Here is a 21096-nt window from a genome sequence, read left to right on the forward strand (position 1 = left end):
CAGTGTGGTACAGTTCAGACGCCCCATATATACCAGTACTGATAATGTTTGATGAGTAATATTATAAGTTTCTTCTTAAAGGAAACCCTGTCTGACAGTGAAAGTTATATTATGTCCAGTTTCCGTTCTTCTTTGTAAATACTTTAATACCACATTCCGTTGGAATTAAAAACAAATGTAATTTGTTACTTTTACTATATTATAGGAACAGGAAGTGTATATTTTCTATGTTATTATTGTCTTTTTTGCCCTGAAAGCATTTTCTCTTAATAGCTAGATATTTAGTGTTTCAGAGTTAAAAAGTTAGCACAAATGTGATACTGTAAGGAATTTATTCAAGCTATCAACTGAAGATTCAACTTGTTGAAACAAGTTACGCACATTCAACCTCATGTATGCTGTTGTACGAGCATATAGATGCAGGCAAATAAAAGATATGGTCTGCTACTATCATCTTTGATTCTTATTACTGTTATCTACAATGGATACAAGTGGGCACATCAGTATGAAGCTGACCACTTTGCAAATGATGAATCAAAGTTGCTGCAGATGGAAAAACGAAGTTTGCCTTTCGATAAAAATGCAGACAGAACCAAACACACAGCACTGGAGATGGTGCCAAAGCAGGCCGTGCAGAATTTGCTCTCATATTCAGAACAAGACTACTATGAAAGTAATTCAGAAGAACTGGTGCCCAGTCCAACAGATCGACATGCCTCAAGAACTAGAATATACAAAAATCGAAAATGTCGAATGGACACGTGCTTTGACCTTGAAAGGTGTAGAAGAACTGGTTTTAAAGTTTATGTTTATCCAGATGTTGGTGAAAAAACCTCAACAAATTTTCAAAATATTCTTGCTTCCCTTCGTGCGTCACAATACTACACAAGTGATCCAGAGAAGGCTTGTCTATTTGTTCCCGCTTATGATACTTTAGACAGAGACCATCTGTCTGCGGACTATATTCATAACCTTGGTGCCAAAATATCTCGTTTAAAATACTGGAACAATGGAAAAAATCATATTATTTTTAACTTATATTCGGGCACTTGGCCTGAATACTTAGAAGATGTTGGTTTTAACCTTGGCGAGGCAATCCTGGCCAAAGCAAGTTTTGGTGACAACTATTATCGCCATGGTTTTGATATTTCGTTTCCTTTAATTGGAAAAACTCACCCTCATATGCAAGGAACCCAAGGATTTCTTAAAGCAAATTATTTTCCTCCAAGAAGAAAATATCTTCTCTCATTTAAAGGGAAACGGTATGATTCATTATTATTTAGAACACAAGTTTTCTAACCTTTTGTGCCTTTGTGCTTAAAGAAATCATTTATATATACATATAGATATACATATTATATAACAACGGCACGTTGGTTAGGCCGCCTGCCTCAAACTTCGAGGTTATAGGGTCAAGGCTCGAGACCGCTACCATTTTGGACATATGTGTCCTTGAGCAAGACACTTAATAACAATATTTGACATAATGACAATATTTGCAGATACACATACGGGATTGGGTCAAGCACCCGTAATGCTTTGTATCATATCCACAATGGTGATGACATCATCATATTAACAACATGCAAGCACGGAAAAAACTGGCAAAGTTTCAGCGACCAGAAATGTGAGACAGACAACGAGGAATATGAAAAGTAAGAGGAATATGTCATTTTGTTCAATAGTTTGTACTTTAACTTTAGCATTCTTACATAACACATATCCTGTAGTCACATATAGTTAAATTACAACAGGTATAGACCTATATTTATAATGGTTTTATGTATAATATATATACTTCATATATATATTAATTTAATTCATTTGTTTTAATGCATAGGCAACTTAAAAGGCACATGTACATTCATTATAGCTCATAAATTATAGATAAAGTCCCTTTTAGACTCTGAATCACAAATTGTCTGGGTGTATTTCTAAGCTTAAATAGTCTTTTCATTGTTATATTCCGTTGTACTCCACTATGGTATACAATTTCTTGCCAAAGTTTGTTGTAGCATCCAAATTTAAAAAAAACTACTTAACCATCACTTCAGAGTCAAACAACAATGGTTTGTTCTTAGTCAGCATTTATCAACCACAGTTTTCTGGTGGGCATGTTTAGAGTGGTTGTTTGGTGTAATGTGGGATGATTGTTAGTGGTTTTGAGACCAGTCGTCCTTTAAAGTTTAAATGTTTTGAGAGTTTAATACGGTAAATTCAATATGAGAAAGTGTTTGTTCAACAAATGCTATCAGTATCAGCTAGCCTCCACATATCCTAATGTTATTTATTCACTTTTTAACCATGTATTTATGTTATACATGTATAATATTAAAATATAAGAAATTGAGAATTAAGTGGCACCTTCGGAAACTTTGTTAATATATTACATTCTAGTAAGAATACATTATTTTGGGTCATACTTTAACTGGAATAGTTTAATCCTTTATCGGCAAGAGGCGGCACACTTGTATTTCATTGTTTATTTTGCGATCAAAGTTTTGTGTACTGTACCATGTAACTACTTCCACCCATACTTGCCAAACAAACTTCTTGTATTAAGTAACTTAAAGATATAATGTTTAAATTGCTGTGTAATGTGAAACGAAGGGAAGTGTGGAACGAATAGTTTTCAATTGAATATCTCTGAACCGTAAAGAAGGCCTGTTGACAAATAACAGGAAACCTCTTATTTTAAACTGGGTTTACTTGCCCTATATTAATAATAATGGTTTTTATGCATGTATCGTTTGACTTAACCAGGAAAATTGTAATATTTATATTTTATATATATTTTACCCATACATCAGGGTAATTAAAATGAATTAACTCTATCAGACTAAAATTGACAAATATTGAAATAAGTGTATATTACAACTTACAATGCATCTTAGTCCTGTTTATTTTGTAAAGCTGCTTCAACAACTATATATGAAGAGAATCCGAATAATTTATTTTTGTACGGAGGGAATGTTCACACATTTACTAACATGATAAATTATAAGCGCAGGGGTGGTCCCAATATATTGGAGCACAAATATAAGATATTGATATTTATTCATTTTCATTAAATACCTTTAGCTAAGGCTAAGGTGTTCTAAAACAAATTACTCACCAATTTTGCACATTTACTTGCTTTAATGTCAATTCCCAACACACAACCACAGATGGTCTAAGTCACCATGACCACTTTAACAACACTTTTACCACTGGCTGTGCAAATAACATTTATTGGCTGAAAGTTTACATTTTATCTGTAAATTATGCGCCACAAAGAAATTAACTGACACACTGTCTGAGAAAATTCATTGAACTCATTGGTTCCAGTTATTTATGTGTTTGATTATTGGTTTGGTAACTTTTGGAAGGTTGCTATGTCAAGTTGTCAACTAACACATTTATTTTGTTTTCATATTGTTCGATTAACCTTTTGTGAAAATTTGAAATTTTTATCATTGCACAAATTTTCATATTATTAAAAACTTAACTTGTTCTTTATGATAGATTATTTTTTAAATTAGTTTTGCCAAGTCATTTATGCTTGTACAATCAAGCGTTGGGATGTGGTAATACCCTGAGGCGCATGGAAGTTAGTAAAGGTCTTATTAGGTTGTTATTATATGGATTATAATCCTGCAGGACAAAGATTTACCAGTCATATTTTAAGCGATACATCGGCTACTACTTTAATACCATGCGACATGCGGCCATGCCATAAGGTTTTTTAACAAATAACAACCTATGTTAAGTTTACTTCAAACTATTGATATATATTGGTATGTAATATAGTAGACTATGGTGGTCCTGCACATTCAAATAAAAATTTATCCAAGAAAAAAAGTTGTTTTCGATATTTGGTAATTGTAGTTAGATTTGATACACTTTTGTGATATATTGTCAATAAACTAAACTTCCGTATTCAGGTATCAATATATCTGATGTAAATGTATACATGAAGTGGTTATCTTCATATCTTGGTGTAATTTCCCAGGAGTGCTTAACACTCCCTATTGCAAGTAACAACACACACACACTTTGTAACTCCCATCTAAAGTTGATTTGTTATTTTATAAATTAATATATGTGTCTCATATCTTTTATATTGTCCTGTTCACTCCCAAGATTTCATAGAACAGTAGTGTTGGTGTATGTAAGGAGTAACATGTTATCTTCATTAAGTGCTTTGTGTTTCTAAATTGAAGGAGAATACTAACCTGTTATCTCATGTTCTCCCTTCACACAATAGCTTACTTGTGTTGCTTTGTTTGGCTGTCTTCACTCAATGGAATCCACAATGCAAATAGCAACACAAAACTGTTTGTTCATAATCGTGTTTCCCATCAGTGCTCCAAATACTTTATTACTTGGTGAATAAAATTAAAATACATTATGACTAAACAATTTCTCTCAGTTGTTATTATATCATAGTTTTCTATTGTACAAATATAGTTTGTATAGTATGGATATTGTTTTGCAAGTCTTTGTTTTTGAAAATCAAGTTTATATAGCCCATGCACAAATTAAAATAGTGGTTGTGCTTATATTTAATTGCACTTGTTAAATACAGAAGTGCAGTTTATTTCCACTGATATGTAATATGTATACACTATGACTTATCATACCTAAGTCATTATTCTGTGTGTTTAACCTTACAAGATGTGCCTGGCAAGTTGTTAACCATGACCATACATTGGTAGACAAATACATTAGACACAAAGTGAGCCATACATAAGCTGACGCTATCAACATTGGACAGAGTGGATAAGCCACTTTGATTGATCATTATGTCAAACAAAAATGTCCTTCAGCTGCCCTAAATACTTCCCTTAGGACTTAAAGCGTCCCATCTTATCATTTACCTTCTTTATCAAAAGCCTTAAATACAAAATAATCCTTTGTCATGTCAAATACCAATAATGGAATTTGTATCATAAATTTCAAAAAATGTGTATAGACATTAGACATCACATACATAAGCCTTAAATGCATAGCTATGGAAGGGAAAGTTTAACTAACAGCAGATTTTATGTTTTTAAGTTTTGTTTGTACGTATAAAGAATTCGGTTTAATTGAAATGTGATTCATAAGGGTACTTTCCATGTATAATGGCTATGCTACAAATATTTAAACATACATTTATTTGGGGAAACAAAACTGTTTTAGAATCTAAATAATAATATGCCAAAAAAATAATACTAACATAAAAAAGTACTAAAAATAAAATAAAATAACTACATTCATTTTTGTCCAGATTGTCAAGTGTTTATCCAATAAGTTCTATTTTCTCCTTGGTTTTAAGTTAAGTTAAACATTACTTTGGTCTCTATGGACAAGTTGTCTTTAATGAAATCTGCTTATTTAATAGAAATGAACTATCATTCTAATGAAATATGATTCATTCTCTTTTCAGATGGGACTACCAGTCATTGCTCCACAATTCAACTTTCTGTATGGTGCCAAGAGGACGAAGATTAGGTTCGTTTCGCTTCCTTGAATCTTTGCAAGCAGCTTGTATACCTGTTGTACTCGCTAATGGGTGGAAACTTCCCTTTGATGAGGTCATTGATTGGTCAAAAGCGAGTTTAGCTTGGGAGGAGCGATTGCTCTTACAGGTATTCAACACTGCTTGGATTAAAACTTGAATTCTTTGAACACGATTGTTTCAATTTAATAAAAAAATCATTTTTTAAATGACATTACAATCACCAAATTATTGTTTAATTTAAGTACAGCATAGAAACATCTTTTTTAAACAATATATATTCACGTGTCGTTTCAAATATCATTTTTTCTTTAATAACAAGAATGTAAACAGTAAATTTACAAATCTATTAATATTATATTTTCGTATGCAGTTTATAAATGGAATATGTTTTAATTTATTAAAAGGCTCAAATCACCATATAAAGTATGAAAGTATCAATACCTTAAGCTGGAATATGATTTACCATATATGGTTATGTCCGGCCATACCATTCATTCAATTTTGATGTAACAACTCAACCCCAGGTACCTGGTATATTACGGGAAGTTCAAGACAACCGCATCATGTTACTACGTCAGCAAAGTCAATTCCTATGGGACAAATACTTTTCCTCAATGGACGTCATAATTCGAAGCACACTAGAGGTATTTTGTCCTCATTACGAATAGTCGAATTTTAAATATTGCATTACAAATACAAGTCAGCTTATCTGAATCTCGAAACAAGTCAATTATTAATTTAAGATTTATATCCTTGGTGCAGTACACACATTAACACCATGGCTACTTATCTTAATATACTGGATGTAATTTTTTTCTCATACAAAAGGATCTTTTTTTCTACCAACAGCACTTGTTAAACCTTGGGCTTTGCACCCAAAAGTAGGTCATCATTTATTTGTTTAGGTCAGCCGTTAGTGAATCGTAAAACTGTTTCTGGTATTGTAAACCTTTTTATTGTATGTTTATAAATCTTGTGTGAAATACAGTTTGAGAAATCGGGTCATTAATTATTTTATGTTTTAAATTTGGGTCAATAGACAATAGGCGTAAAAGTAGTGACTTAAATAGAAGTTCTATTGCTGCATGATCTTCAGTAAATTCATATACAATATCTTGTGCAGATAATACATGACCGTGTGTTCCCCGAGCAAGCACGACCAGCATTTGCATGGAATTCTCAACCAGGAGCTTTATATTTCAATTCTGATACCGCGCCCAGCTCATATCCATTTTATCATGGACTTCTTGGTAAGTTGAACAATATATAAACTCGGTTCTGTGTAAGGGATAGTAGGTTAGGCGTTGACCTTTAAAAAGTACAGCTGAATGTAATGTAACTTGTATTATTCTCGCGCGACCAGAAAAAACAATCACGGGTTTGACAGGTGTTCTGTTTCATACACCTCATGCCAGCTTACAAGTTACTGTGTATGTTACTTTATAGGTAAATATTTTTTTTTTGTGTATTGCGATTGCGGATAATTCGGACAACTCATTAGTGATCACTGGGTTGGAGCAATTGCTGTTAAGTGTTTTGCCTAAGCAGAACACATACGCCCTCTTTAGTAGCAGCGACGAGATTTGAAACCATTACTTTTGGGTTAGAGGCAGACCTGCTAACCAACTGTGCAACAGCGCCGGAACTGATTATATGATTCTCATTTAACCGTTTCTTTTAAAAGAAAAATATTTCACCAAATCATATGATAAACAGGTGTTGATGCTCCCATGAAATTCACGGCCGTGATACAAGCCACCGCACCTGTGACGTCATCAGCCGCACCCATAGTTAAATTGCTTCGTAATTTAGTTCAAAGTTCTTCATGTAATGAGGTAAGTCTGATGGGAAAAATTTCCTTTCATCTGTTAGTTTAATTTAATTTTCTAAAATATTTTATCCGTTAGTTTAATTTAAAATAATTTACTGAAAAACGAGCACGTTTTCAACCGTCCACCATTGTTATAGATCGTGGTGTTATGGCATTGCGGGAAACCTCCGATTCCCAACGACAGATGGCGTGTATTGGTTCCGCAAGATGGCGCTCACGAGATACCGATACGAGTAATAGACGACCAACCTAAAACGATGGGCCGTCGGTTCCTTCCGCGTCAATTCACCACAGATGCGATACTAAGTCTTGATGATGACGTCATGCTGAATTCACAAGAGGTAATGGTAACGTAAACAAACGAAACATTTGCGCAAGCACTTAACGATAATTGCTTTAACCCAGTAGTCACTAATGGCTTGTACGTTTTAGTTTTAGCCGCACAGAAATAAACATTAAACAACACAAACAACCATAAGTTGTATACGTGACACTCGTGTATGCCCACATCAGTTGTATAAAGCCACCGCATAATAACATAGGTATACAAAATACAAGCTCACCCTACATGCTAGAATAAACAAGTAGTTGTCCTTTACATGGACATAGCACTATAAGAGTTAATTCATCACGTTAACCGTTTTCTGTACTTATTTACAAAAATATATTTACATAATCTCAGTATCTCATCATTAGTTTTTATCTCCGTGTTTTTGTTTTATGTAATTAGTTTTTCCATGGAGTTAATTGCTGGTGTTTTAATTAAACAATCCATTTATAAATATTCTTATATGGTAGTTTTGCCGTTTAGTAAAAATTAAAATTGTACGAAAATTATATTCACATGCATAATTCCTTTGTTTTCCACGAGCATTTCAACATTGTTTTTACTTTATCTCTAATATTAGGTTAAAATTAACCATTGCATTATACTGACAGATCGACTTCGCATTCGACGTATGGCGGTCGTTTCCCGACCGTATCGTCGGCTTCCCTGCACGCAGTCACTTTTGGAACTCAAGTAAAAGCAAATGGGTGTATACATCAAAGTGGTCGAATAGCTACAGTATAGTTCTAACAGGGGCTGCATTCATACACAGGTACTTTATAAAAACGTATAATAAAACATCACGTTATAACATTTCCGGTTTTCTCAGATATTACTTGAAACTTTACTCGGAGTGGCTTCCACCGTCGCTAAGGAAAACAGTCGATGAAACGAGTAATTGTGAAGATATTTTAATGAACATGTTGGTGGCTCACGTGACAAGGCTACCACCGGTTAAAGGTAAACACTTGTTTTCGTGTCTTTACGCACACTTTTGTTTCTATTAAAAGTCTAAATTAAATAAAATAAATGGCTTGTTTGTCTGCTAGGTGTAGCGACCATGCTTATTTTTTTCCAATTAAATGTAAATATGTTTTTAACTGTTAGCGTGTTTTAACAACTGTTGTTTTGTCGCTATATCCTGTCTTTTCGCTTAAAATAAATCTTCGCTACTGTAATTACAAATTAAAGTTAATATTATTATTATCTAACTAAATTATTTTACAAGTTATATTTTCCAACAGTCACCCAGAAAAAGCAATACAAAGACACTTCAGCGTCGCAACCGTATGTGAATCACGCTGGTGTTGTGTCAAGGTGGTCCGATCCTCGACATTTCGCTGAACGCCAGACCTGCATGCAGAGGTATCTTATTTACCATAATACACAGTGGTTAAAAATTGACGGCATTTTACTGCTGACAAACAATTTTTGCTATTTTTTATAAAATAACCTAAAATTTGATTTCATGACAAAAAAATATAGACTCCGCAACGATATGAATCTTTTCAAACGATGGCTAACTGCTTTAAACACCTTGTATAACTAAACCATGCATATCTAATTCAATTAAATCTATTTTCTCCAGTTTCGAAGCCTGGTTTGGGTATATGCCCCTTATTTCTTCGGAGACTCGCTTTGATCCTTCACTTTACAAAGATAATGTTTCCGTTACAAGAAAGAAATATCCAAAAATTGAAATTTGAACAACTAGTCTTAAGTTTAACGAATGACAAAAGTTAAAGAACATTGTTTAACAACGTTCTAAATCAATGCACTACAAACACTTTCAAGCCACACATACACGCGCACCACTTTCTTCATTGGTTGATGAGACCAAATAATTTCAATTAAAGTTTCCTAGATCCCACCCTATGTTTGCATCAAAGTTAAATGTTGCCAAACCCGACTTATTTTCATATCTTTTTCTAATTCTATTTATTTCTGTACATTTTCCTACACGTCACGCTTTCATATACCCGTGCTATAGTTACTAACCGAGTTGCCTCACTACGGACTATTTTGGATAAAGTATTCAAACTTTCGCTTTTGTTGGTTGCAGTAACTTGTCAAAGCATTGGCGACGCATGCATGATGTGTGTGATCATGATGTTACAGCAACGTTGTTCTGGTTGTTAGTTTAAGTTAAAGCAACACACCATGTTTGTAAATTGATTGTTACCAAATCGTTGTGTTATTCTCGTGTCTCGGTAATGCTTTCTCCCGAACCATGAAATACATCCACATGAAACCGCAACTTGTGTTCTAAATAAAAACGATTGTTCCTAATAAGGTCTGCTTGCACATTTTATTGCTTCAAAATACAGGCAGACATCTGTTCGTAAAGTAATTTTGGATATTTACCCGCAGATTTTCTTGTATGTTCCACGTTAGGATTGGCTGTGCTATAATATCTCGCAGATCTTCGGTTTTAAAATATCTTCGGTTTTAAAACATAAATGTTATTTTTTAACATAAATGTTATAAGTTATTTATGTAATATGTCAAATTATTTCAAATGTCATATATTACATAAAAATCGACGCCGAGTCGCAAGGAACACACCGTTCGCCTCGTAACTATGGAATTACGATCAAGCTCGTTACCATTGTGAATGTATAAAGTATAAGGAGGACGACGGGACACCTTTAGCACACAATATCAAAATAGCCTGATAACAAAAACCAATGGTCCACGGGAGTTGTGAGGATACGGTTTTATAATTCTTGGAATGTTTTTTGTTTACTACCAAATGGGAAGAGAAAATAGAATGGAAAGGTGTCCCATCTTCCCCACCCTACTATATATACATATTTGTCCTTATACATGATCAACCGCACATTGCTCCAATCCACTAACAGGTTGTCTTTATATCAATCGTGTCAGTCGTGCATAAAAACAACCTCTAACAACGTTAAATAAATGGCAACGCGTAAACAAGAATGAAATATATGATATCCGACGTCTCTGTTCCGGCACAAAAATAAGGATCACCCATTCACAAAAACAAAGTTTGTACCGTATCCAAACATCGGCAATATATATTTCCCACGCCATTTCACTTCTATATCGGTGATTCATTACTGCTAAAAATACTCCTTTTAAATTGAATTATGCATGACGGGAACATGTAGTGGGATAACGATGAATGATTCGCTATAAATTATTTGCTGGTATCGTGCATTATAAATATGGGAGGTTGGCCGTGAGAACCTGAATACGTTAATCTGTTTGCACCTAGGGTGAAACTTGCCAAGTTTAGATCAAAAACGCGTCAAGACAAACACTAAGAACGCAAATAAAGCAACCGCTGGGCGTATCTTTGGAGCCACGCACCAGACAAAGGGATCACGCAATTATGACGCACAACCGAACGTGCCTTACGCCGCTTCATTATCTTATTATATTTTAAGCGTAAAGTAATATCTTAACCCCTTTTTAATTTTGACGTTAGTCATGTTAGCCAATTGTAATACAAAAGTGTTAATATCCTAACACATAAGCCAACCACGTATAATGGGTAGATATGCGACACCAAATGACACGTTGCTGGTGGTATACCAGATGTTTGTGGCTGTGAGACGTTGTATTGAGACCGAGGTGGTCCACCTGTGTTTGAGAATACAAGTAACTACTAATATTTTTCGCACGAACAGTAAATTTAAAATCAGAAAATAAATTTTTCGTAATATGTGTTAATACTAAAAGAATATGTTTGGTGTTCTTCAAACAATTGCGGGCGTGTGTCAAGTAACATTGTGTCTTTGTATGAAACACGACCGATGTTCAACCGCATTGTGAAGGAGCCGGCAAAAAAACAAAACCCTTCACATTTTGAAGGGTGCTATATTTGGTGAAGTGCCGGGTTCACTTGTCATGTGGTTTTCACTAAATTCGCTTTGATGTATGAAATCAATTCGAATATGTGACTTTTACTTTGGGGACTACGTCTGAATCCCGGTTCCCAAACTCTGTTTCGCATATTGTCACGATTTGCAAAATTTGTGACGAGTGCTTTGCAGGTAAAAAAATCCTTTTGTTAATGAATGGGTTAAATTTAGGTGAAGTTTTACTCGGTTTCAAAGTTCACTTTATTACGTAATAAAGTAATGTATGGTGGTATTGTCAATGAATAGACGGCGGAAGAAGCACACCCGATCACACACCTCACGCGTGATTCAACTTGTTTTCCAGCATCACCGGCTTGACGTGGATTAGGACAATAGCAGAGTAACAAAGGCGTGGATTGCGCTATGTCAGCACGTTAGGCTCACACCGGTGTCGAATTTCAAAAGAATATATAAGATTCTCTTAAAACCGGTATTTAAAATATACGTTAGATATGTTTATATTCAAATAAATGTTGCGGCAACACAAATTGCTTAAACTATTATCTGCTCTAAATTTTATTTCGCGAAAAACTTGCAACTTGCTTTTATTTTGTTCATCTTTCTTTCGACCAATCATATCCACCCAAGAAGGGAATCGCCATGGAGGGCTTGTTATTTTTACACCACGCCCGCGCTATTTTTGTCGTAACCTTACAATTATAAAGATGTTGTTTGTCGCTTCAACGTGAATAACCCAAGCAATGTTGTTGACTTTTCTATTAACTGTATAAAAATAGCTTTTACTCAGGGAAATTAAAAATTGTAGAGGCATTGATATATGCGATGGTTTACCAGACGGTGGTTATGTATCTAGTTTGGAAGAAACGTTATTGGAAAACCTCAACTCGTTTCTAAGGTGCGCCACGCATATATATAGCATGAAATACTATTTATTTATGTAATATTCGATTCGCGCCAACAAAACAAAGTCTCAGCTTCTATAATGGTTTCATTTACGCTGTTTTTAACTTTACGAAACTTCAGCTGTTATTTGTGGCATAAACCAAATCTAAACACCCTGCTATATATGTGTTGTTGCATAGTCGCAATAAATAACGTGGTGGTTCAATGTTTCCGTAGTCAACATGGGTGGAGCGATTCGCGGTCAAACCCTGCTTAACAAGTCCGTGTTAATTTGCACTGCTACATTTAATTGATTGTTATAGGAACGGAAAATTCCATGCGTATAGCAAGAATTTTGCTTCACTCGGTTTTGCTGTAACTGCTGTTGGTTATTTCATAAACAACAAATTAATTGCTCCAACTTTTCATTTTATTGCTTATGAACTTATGTAAAGAATGCAGGATTGTAATAACAACAACGATAATAGGTCAATTGTGTGTCAGTTAATCAATTCACTTGCATTGGTGTTTTTTGATATTTTTATTCAGTGAAAATACAACATTAATTGTGCAAAGCTGTGTTTTCCAAGCTTGTGACTTGATGGTAAGAAATGTTGCGTGTGTGGTTTGTAGGTGGCTGTGGTGACATCGAGACGCAATATATGGAACTTTAGTGTGTGGCAAGCTTCGTATTTGATGTTACTGAATATTTTCTGGAGACAGTCACAGTGATAGTTGTTTGTTGTGTGGCAAGCATCTTCACGTTCACTTCGCTTTCTCATTGCTTTCTCTCTGCCCTTGACTTCATCATGGTCGCTACGGTGTACGACAAACAACTTGTATACGCTTAGCCACAGTATGTACGAAGAATCCACTTTCTGTTGCAGCTACCTCGACAACACTCCGTTACAAGATCTCGGCGAACTCGTCTTGCAAGGCGACGTCGGTTGTTGTGCAGATGGTTACCAACACTGAAAAATAAATTATCTGGTTAATTAAAATGAACCGTGCGACAAAAATAGCCTGGCCCCCAGCAAAGAATATTAAGATAAAACTGATTAGATCGCTTTACGCATGCGATAGATCCGGCGACGGCGGGATGCCTACAAATTGATCTGGGCGACCGAGACCACATTTTTCCACGAAAAGAAGCAACTGCGTGAACAACAAGTTTGCGAGCATTGGTCGGGGCCGTGCGAACCTTCTGCGTTCATGATTGCAATGCCGTGATAGTAATCTCGTGCCGATATTAACCGGCCGGTAAAATGCCTATACCATCATTCGTTTAACTTCCCCAGGGCGAGTTAGTTCATTGTTCACAAAACAATATCACTTTAACATTCGCGGAACGTAGGCATAACCGACGCAACAAGCTTCACGCTAAAATAAGTACAAGTTCACTTACGTAACTAAGCCTCGTAGTACTGAAACAGACGGTGAAGTTTCTTGAATAATTTCTTTAATAGTAGTAGCTGATCGAGTTCTGCGGTGGTGTCCTGCAAAAGAACCTTGTGTTAAGAATGTGTTTCAAGCATGTATGGAACGCAATTGAAATCGATCATTTTTGCCACGTAAGCAGTGACGTAACTATCCGTAAGTTAAATTGTTTTGCTGCTTAAATTGACGACAAAGCTGGCGATTTTCGCACGCGATTTAAGGTAAACGATCCAGACTTGTAATCGAATACATGCAACTCAATGCTGCATGTTCAAGAACGCTCCCGCTATGCAACAGCTGCAACCAAGAATGTGCGAAACCCGAGTAACACCGGCGTCGGTATGTTTACCTAACCCCGCCAGGTCAAACGCTTAGACTTGGATTTCAGATACCAGATAACGAAAACACTTTTTAGTTCAGTGTTGCTATAAATTTTACATAACTAATTCGATATACACTTACGATATCTGCCGGGGTATTTCATTTGCAGGAGAAGTGTTTTAGGATTAAAGACACCACGTTCGCCACATATGAATCGCAATCTGTTAATAAGTCTTGCTCCACAAGCTCCCGACCATGATTCGACTGGTGAAGGTGTGATGATGAACAGAACAATAAGAACGACGATCACGATCTTCATGGTGCTTTGCTTTCAGATTCACTGTCCTGTTACAAAGCTGCAGTTTTCAGTTTGCAACCCACGCTCTTAATGATTCTAACAGAGAATAAGAACAAATATAGTTAATGGTTCGACGACATACCTCTTTATACACCACAAACATTTTTTCTCGCCTTATCAAGCGGTTGTAAAACCAATTAAGTTGATAATAAACTGATACGACAGCGAATTTTCCTTTTCGGCCTACGCGTGCCCCGCGACGTCACGCTGCTATATTCGGGCACACGCCGTGCTTGTATCAGTGAGGTGCATGCCACCGACTGAGATCACGACTTGATCAATCAAGTCAACAAAAGCAACACGCGGTTAAAACAATTCTTAAACACAACAGCTCAGCGGTGTCCCACCAAGTCGTGTGCAAAGTTCGATAACAACAACAACAAACCGCGGATTGTTAAACTAAATCCAAAGTGGATTTTATTAATCCGTTTTCGTAAATTGCCGCGATGGAAACGACTGTTTAGGTAACGAATTATTATTGTTATTTAAAAAACAGCAACAAATGCTACGAAAATGTTAAACAAGGTTGATCGTTGCCGGCTAACAAAGTTCCGTGTTCAAAACATTTTTTTCCCGGTAACTGTAAAAATGTAAAAACAAATTGTTGTTTTCGTCGATCGACCCAATAACCTATTTATATGACCGGTTTACGGTGTCATACAGCGATGCGAAAGCGTGATGTCATGGAGCTATTAGTATACGATACTAGGAGGACGGAACGAACTTGACTGAACCCCCTTTAGATATTAATTGTTGTTTACAAATGATTGCACGGCCGAACTGAGTGTATTGCTTTCCCTTAACCTGATACGTCTTTCCAACCTTCATACAGTTTCAGTACTTTCAAAAGAAACAAAAATGCAAATACTTAATTCTCTAACTGTCGTAATATCAGTGTCATGTTGTAAAACAACTGACTCATGACTCATCAGTGGTATTTACTACAGCTGTTGATGGTAAAACTTTCTTTAGACTTAGACATACACATTTTAGTGAGACCAGCTCTAACGAGTAATCGTTTGAGGATAACTTAGGTTTTACCATGAGCTGTCCAGACACGACTCCGCCCGCGACTGATCACCTCGGCGGTGTCAGAAGCTTAAAAGCAAGTTCGCTATATACCAGCGGGCTCGTTATTCGCTGTTTTTCTTACGTTGTCGCTTGGCGAAAGACGCCCAGACATTGCGTAACTATCCCCGTATGACACTTGTTTAAAAAACGAGCTGCAAGTTTACACTGGATGGACTACTAATATATAAACGACTTCCTTATTTTATTCTATAGTCCCGCAGAATATAAAGACCTGTTTACCCTGTTCGTCTACAATTTCAGATGTTTTTTTCTAACTTCGTGTTTATTTGGATCACAAGAAGCTGAGGTACCTTGTGAAATATTGACCTCCGAACCCTTTGCCATGTTACCGGCATATAGCACAAAGCGGCTACATATCTTCCCACCTAGACGACCACCGCATACGCCCATATCAAGATGCTGTTTGTGAAACTGGACACTCCGTGTTCTATCATTATCTCAGGGGCTCAGTGGTTGGTAGTAAGAGCAACCAACTGCAGCAATTAACTTAAATCTTTTGTCGAAACCAAGCTTAAATAGCAACGAGACAAAACAACGAATTCGCCAAATTATTCTTTGTGTTTAAAGAAAACAAAAGTTGTACCACCGATACGTGGACTTAATTGTTATAACCCCGCGTCCGTTTAATCACTTTATTGAAGATCCCCTACTACGCGAAGTTCCGCTCGATAATCCGATGTGATCGTTCACAGGCGCAAATCCGTGGTACGAAAGCAAAAGCATAATATTTGTCTTTCGTGTGTTTCTATAATAACATGATGTTTTTGCACAAGAAGATTTCTTTAGAGCAGTTACTGCATTTCGATTTGACCCGATTTAAAGCCACTCTATGGTTTGATTTATGTTACATAATGGTTTTGTTTCTTATTTTCAAACTAAAATTAAACATAACTGATTTTATCTAATCCGTTTATTTCCTTATTTTTAACGACACATGATGCCGAAAGTGGCCACAGACAGCCATTTACTTTACCAGATGAAATATGGCAGAACTCCTGAATCGTTCTACAGTAAGATCAGTCAAAGGTACCGCCAGCACGACACGTTAATCTCTCAAAATAAGGTGTCAAATGACTATAATGTGCAAATCTACCACCCACAATATGCTATTTCCAGGCAATTTGACGCCAGATTGCTTTAGATAAGTAACATCGTGTCGCGTTCGGTATTTCCAAAACTCCTGCTTGTTTCCGGCTCTTTGAGACAGAACAATTTTCGCCAATGTGTCAGATGTATAACACTGCACAGACAACACGTCAACAAATTTGCTGACGGTTTGGAAACAACTCAAACTTAATTCACTTCATCTTCTACATAAAGTTTTAAATCGAAATCTCATCATTTTTCTGGAACTTGAATTTACGACGAAGTTTTTAAATTAAAATGAAAACTTTGATTAGCGACTTCAATAAAAGAGAAAATATTGTAACAGGAATTCCATCTAACTTTAAAGAAGTCGTTTCCAGTTTTAAGAAACATAATTTGAACTTATATAACATCTATTACGGTTATATAGTATAGGATGGGGAAGATGGGACATCTTTTCATTTTGTTTTCTCTTTCCATTTGGTAGTAAACAAAGAACACTCAAAGAATAATAAAACCGTATTCTCACGACTTTCATAGCCCGTTGTTATTTCTTTAAAACACGATCAGGCTATTTGGATATTATGTGTTAAAGGTGTCCCAACTTTTCCACCTTGCTATACTATATGAACCCAAACTGAATTCTTCGGTAATCGACCCAGTTAGGGAACGATATTTTGAGACCATGGTTCAAAATTTAGATGTTTACGCGTCAGACGAGGTGCGTGAGAACCCACCAGCCGACCGCGGAATGCCTGTTGTATGACTCAAAACGCCGGTGTAAAATTTGAATCGAATAAAAAGCTTTTTGTTTGCGACACTTGCTTCTTTTAAATGGTTTTTATATACTGTAGGTTTGGCACACTTTATTATGAAACTTTTACTGTGTAGTTAAATTAACCGATAGGTTTTGATTCTATTATTAGCAGAAGTGCATTTATCGATGATCTAAGATTAGATCAAAGCAACAAACAAAACTTTGTTTGCGTTTCGGCACGCGAGCCAATTTCCGTTTTGTGTTCACAGTCAATAGCGCGCAATAAAACAGTTGTGGGGTGAAACGTCTGAACTGTAAGCAAACGGCGCGTGCTGAGCGAAAATTGTTTGTGCTATAAAAACTTGCTGATGATGTTTTAGCATCATCTACATTTTAATCGCATTTTTGTCGTTTTACAGTGATATACAACACTTAATCAATAAAATAATCTCCGTATTAAATTGTTGTTTACTTGAGAACAACTTTTTACGCATCCCGCAGCCTTTCTAAAAAAAACTATCTTGCAAAGCGGAAGGTTTTCCCGCCATCCAGTGCAAACAACCGTCTATACGGAGGCGGCAGTTTCAACCAATCGCGTTGAAAAGGAAAGGTGTGACCTTGCTGCCCTACCCACTCGCATTATAATTCTGCTGCAGTTAAAAGATTTCTAGAATTCTCCAACAAAAACCGCTAGTAAAAAAGTGAAGAAACAGCCTTTGATCACCGCATATAGCTAAGAAAGGGTAGAGGATTATAAGGGTGTGGTGTGCAGACGTATAATCCTTGCATGCCCTCAAACATTCTCACTGTTTTGCTTTGTTGTCCTGACCCAGTACTGCTGCAGACGGCTGAACCCGAGGTCGAATTTTCGTCGTGGCTTTGCAAAACAACATACCTCCACAACAAATCCGGAAAACATCTTTTTAACTAAAGTTTCTACAATGTTTTGGACTCAAACTTTGAAACAACAGAGCAACACTTTTACCTTATACACCTTCATGACACCGAGGTGTTTTTATCCAGGGCGAGCAACAACGTTACAAAACAAGCTCCGCGCTAAAGGCTTATCTATTTTTACTTTAGTTATGAGTTCACTGGTTCTTTTACAAGCGGTTATATATATTTATTTAAACTTGTTTAACATAAAGATTGACAACAAAACATTGTAAAAGTATTTCCAGGTGAACAACATCCGCTGAATTTGTAGATTAATGTTTGCATTTCATCGCTATACGCACTTGTTTTGCACGAGGAAACCAGAGTGTTGCACTTTTTTAAAATGGCGACTCCGTACACGCATAAGCATCTGCTAGGATATCTTTTTTAGTTGAAGAAGTGCTGTCGTACTGGGGTGTAAATAAAAAAAAGAGATTTTTCTATTTTGACACGAATATTTTTCTGGTTTATAAAACTAAACTAAACGAAAAAGACTCGAATCATTAATGAAAGTTAAGAATACGTGATATATCACGTTTGCATTTACTTCAAAGTCATTGCTTCTTGTATATTGTTTATAAGCAATAACAATATTGATATTGAAGACATCAATTATAGCCAATATAGCGTATATGATGGCAGTGCTTCGATGGCTGAACTGGAATCTGTTCGGATCTTGTTGTTTTCCACGCAGCAGATCCGTTTTTAAGAAAATTCTCATTCGACAAATATTTCACCAAAGTGTTGGCAAAGTTAAGTTTCGTCACCGAGACAGAATTGTCGTAAAACAATAATCGAACATATTTCACTGCAACATCTTTTTGCGATAAACCGTTTTGTTCGCCTCGTGTGTTTGCTCAGTTTCTTTGATGAACGCAACGATCTGTGTATAAGAAAGTCCACTTAGTCACGTGTTTCGAGAAATCTTAGAAGTCAGGTAAAAATAAACGCACGCTGTGCAGTTTTTAATGTGTGCTCCGTGTGTGTATAGTTTTTAATGTGTGCTCCGTGTAAATTTAACCCAACAAAATCAATTACCTAAATACGTGGGATGCATTCGGTGAGGGCGTTGTCACATCATTAGTGTTGTTGTGCGGGTATGGGGAAACAACTCGCTGTGGTGAAGCAGAAGTTGTTATTGCAATGTCTTGCCGGTCACCTGTCATAATAATGCATATCGTTCTAAATAAGATAACTGCACGGAACACCATATATAAACTATTTAAACAAACACAAAACACGCGCGCGTTTAATGCAGCCACTAATTATTTTTCCAATTCATACAACATTTTAATGTTTGTAATAAGTATGCGGAATAAGTACAAGACAAAGGCAAGTCAAAATGACGATATACTTACTTATTCGGCTTTCCGTAATGCACGTGAAACGACATATTGGGTGAAAATTAATTTCAGTTCCACAGAATTTTGTTCTAAACACAGAACATAACTTGGGTGTCCATACTTCCTGTAAGCACATATATCTCATGCTGTTAACAAGTCTACTGCCGCACGACAGAGCAAATCGTTTCCTTCCATGCGCAATGCTCGAACCCGGAAATATTGCCATGCAGGTAACGACTATGCAGGTAACGAGACACAGGCGCCTATAAGTACCCCCAGAACTTGGCCGAGTAGCTGACACAACTCTAGAAGTTTCCGACATTACTTTGTTTTGTGCTTGAAGAGTAACTGCCTGTTTCTAAACTCAAGTCAACAAATCAAGAACGAGAATTATTCAATCATAGAAACAGCAGCAAAATAGTTTGTTGAACATTTTAATTCAAGTTGTTTACTACTAATCAAGGAAAGTCGTTGAAAGATTTTATGCAGCTGTCACCAACCCGGCACTTCTGCCTAATCCCTTTATCTTGTTGCTTTTTGCTCCTTACCTTTGCACTTCGTTCCAGAACAACACGAAATAGCGTCCAAACTCACACGACAGGGTCGTAAATATTTGCGAAGGTTGAGAACTTTTTTCTTTTTATACTCAAACAACAATGCGGCCAGACCGGTACCGTGCAACGAAAGAAATTAGTAAACCCATAAACAGGCGGCATGATACGATTATAGCCTCCGTAAAGCTTGTTAGGCTACTTAAAGCTTGTAAGGCTTTTTATTGGAACTAAAAACTGCAAAAGTGTGTCACACAAACTCAATGCATTTGCTATATCATAGGTATAGTGGGGTGGGGGAAAGACGGGACACCCTTAGCACATAATATTCAAACATCCGAATCGTGTTTTAAACAATTACCAACGATCTATGGGAGTCGTTAGGACACGTGTTCTATAATTCTTTAAATGTTCTTTGTTTACTACCCAATAGGACAAGAAAATAGAATGAAAAGGTGTACCATTTTCCCCACCCAACTATACTTCTTTTTATTCCAGTTTTAAATAGTTTGATTTGCGCTGCGTTTTTTATGCAAAGCTAATAAGGGGTGCACATTTTATAGTTTATTAGAATTTCTTTTGGAGGTTTTGTTTTTCCATCATGATCCAAACTCTATATAAACCTTCCTTAAAGCCTACTTCTCCTTTAGTACGTATTGTGTTTTGAATGAATGAATGGAACTTACTTTATCCTCGCGTGGCCGGAAAACAACAATCGTTATCACACGGGTTTAACACCTCGTGCCAGCTTACGAGTTACCATGTATGTTATACTTTGTGGGTGATTATTTTTTGGGGGATTTTTTTATGTTTTTTATGTATGGCTGATAATTTGGAC

General features: G+C 36.1%; 3 protein-coding genes and 1 non-coding gene across 5 annotated transcripts; 1 reads left to right on the top strand and 3 right to left on the bottom strand.

The window, feature by feature from the left end:
- Positions 1 to 253: 253 nt before the first annotated feature.
- LOC100185120 (exostosin-1-like) lies at positions 254 to 9933 on the top strand. Its single transcript, XM_002127988.4, has 11 exons — positions 254 to 1262; positions 1503 to 1655; positions 5411 to 5612; positions 6010 to 6129; positions 6609 to 6735; positions 7202 to 7320; positions 7454 to 7657; positions 8256 to 8416; positions 8474 to 8604; positions 8889 to 9009; positions 9233 to 9933. The coding sequence occupies exons 1-11, from the start codon at positions 418 to 420 to the stop codon at positions 9348 to 9350; spliced, it is 2301 nt and encodes a 766-aa protein (XP_002128024.1). The 5' UTR covers positions 254 to 417; the 3' UTR covers positions 9351 to 9933.
- Positions 9934 to 12799: 2866 nt separating this feature from the next.
- On the bottom strand, positions 12800 to 14525 carry ins-l2 (insulin-like 2). The gene is made up of 3 exons (NM_001129873.2): positions 14277 to 14525; positions 13783 to 13873; positions 12800 to 13348 (listed from the first exon to the last, which is right to left on the bottom strand). The coding sequence occupies exons 1-3, from the start codon at positions 14452 to 14454 to the stop codon at positions 13225 to 13227; spliced, it is 393 nt and encodes a 130-aa protein (NP_001123345.2). The 5' UTR covers positions 14455 to 14525; the 3' UTR covers positions 12800 to 13224.
- Positions 14526 to 15504: 979 nt separating this feature from the next.
- mir4148 (microRNA 4148) lies at positions 15505 to 15558 on the bottom strand. The gene has a single exon (NR_034544.1). It is a non-coding gene; the product is annotated as a microRNA 4148 (primary transcript).
- Positions 15559 to 18543: 2985 nt separating this feature from the next.
- ins-l3 (insulin-like 3 protein) lies at positions 18544 to 20274 on the bottom strand. 2 transcript variants are annotated; one of them, NM_001349040.1, is made up of 3 exons: positions 19723 to 20274; positions 19403 to 19479; positions 18544 to 19247 (listed from the first exon to the last, which is right to left on the bottom strand). In NM_001349040.1, exons 1-2 carry the CDS (start codon positions 20027 to 20029, stop codon positions 19445 to 19447), a joined length of 342 nt encoding a protein of 113 aa, NP_001335969.1. In that variant the 5' UTR covers positions 20030 to 20274; the 3' UTR covers positions 18544 to 19247; positions 19403 to 19444. The 2 variants fall into 2 exon arrangements, with proteins under 2 accessions (NP_001335969.1, NP_001123344.2); NM_001129872.2 differs by having other exon boundaries at positions 19403 to 19523.
- Positions 20275 to 21096: the final 822 nt, after the last annotated feature.

This window comes from Ciona intestinalis, chromosome 2 (assembly GCF_000224145.3).
Source record: "Ciona intestinalis chromosome 2, KH, whole genome shotgun sequence".
Classification (NCBI taxonomy): Eukaryota; Metazoa; Chordata; class Ascidiacea; order Phlebobranchia; family Cionidae; genus Ciona; species Ciona intestinalis.

Coding starts and splice junctions, on each gene's coding strand:
- ins-l2 (NM_001129873.2), bottom strand. CDS start 14,454: ATGAAGATCGTGATCGTCGTTCTTATTGTTCTGTTCATCATCACACCT. Junction 13,874..14,276: donor GAAATACCCCGGCAGATATC/GTAAGTGTATAT, acceptor GTTCTTTTGCAG/GACACCACCGCAGAACTCGA. Junction 13,349..13,782: donor GTACTACGAGGCTTAGTTAC/GTAAGTGAACTT, acceptor TTTATTTTTCAG/TGTTGGTAACCATCTGCACA.
- ins-l3 (NM_001129872.2), bottom strand. CDS start 20,029: ATGTCGGAAACTTCTAGAGTTGTGTCAGCTACTCGGCCAAGTTCTGGG. Junction 19,524..19,722: donor CATTACGGAAAGCCGAATAA/GTAAGTATATCG, acceptor TTATTATGACAG/GTGACCGGCAAGACATTGCA. Junction 19,248..19,402: donor AATGCATCCCACGTATTTAG/GTAATTGATTTT, acceptor TCTTATACACAG/ATCGTTGCGTTCATCAAAGA.
- LOC100185120 (XM_002127988.4), top strand. CDS start 418: ATGCAGGCAAATAAAAGATATGGTCTGCTACTATCATCTTTGATTCTT. Junction 1,263..1,502: donor CTCTCATTTAAAGGGAAACG/GTATGATTCATT, acceptor CAATATTTGCAG/ATACACATACGGGATTGGGT. Junction 9,010..9,232: donor CGCCAGACCTGCATGCAGAG/GTATCTTATTTA, acceptor TATTTTCTCCAG/TTTCGAAGCCTGGTTTGGGT.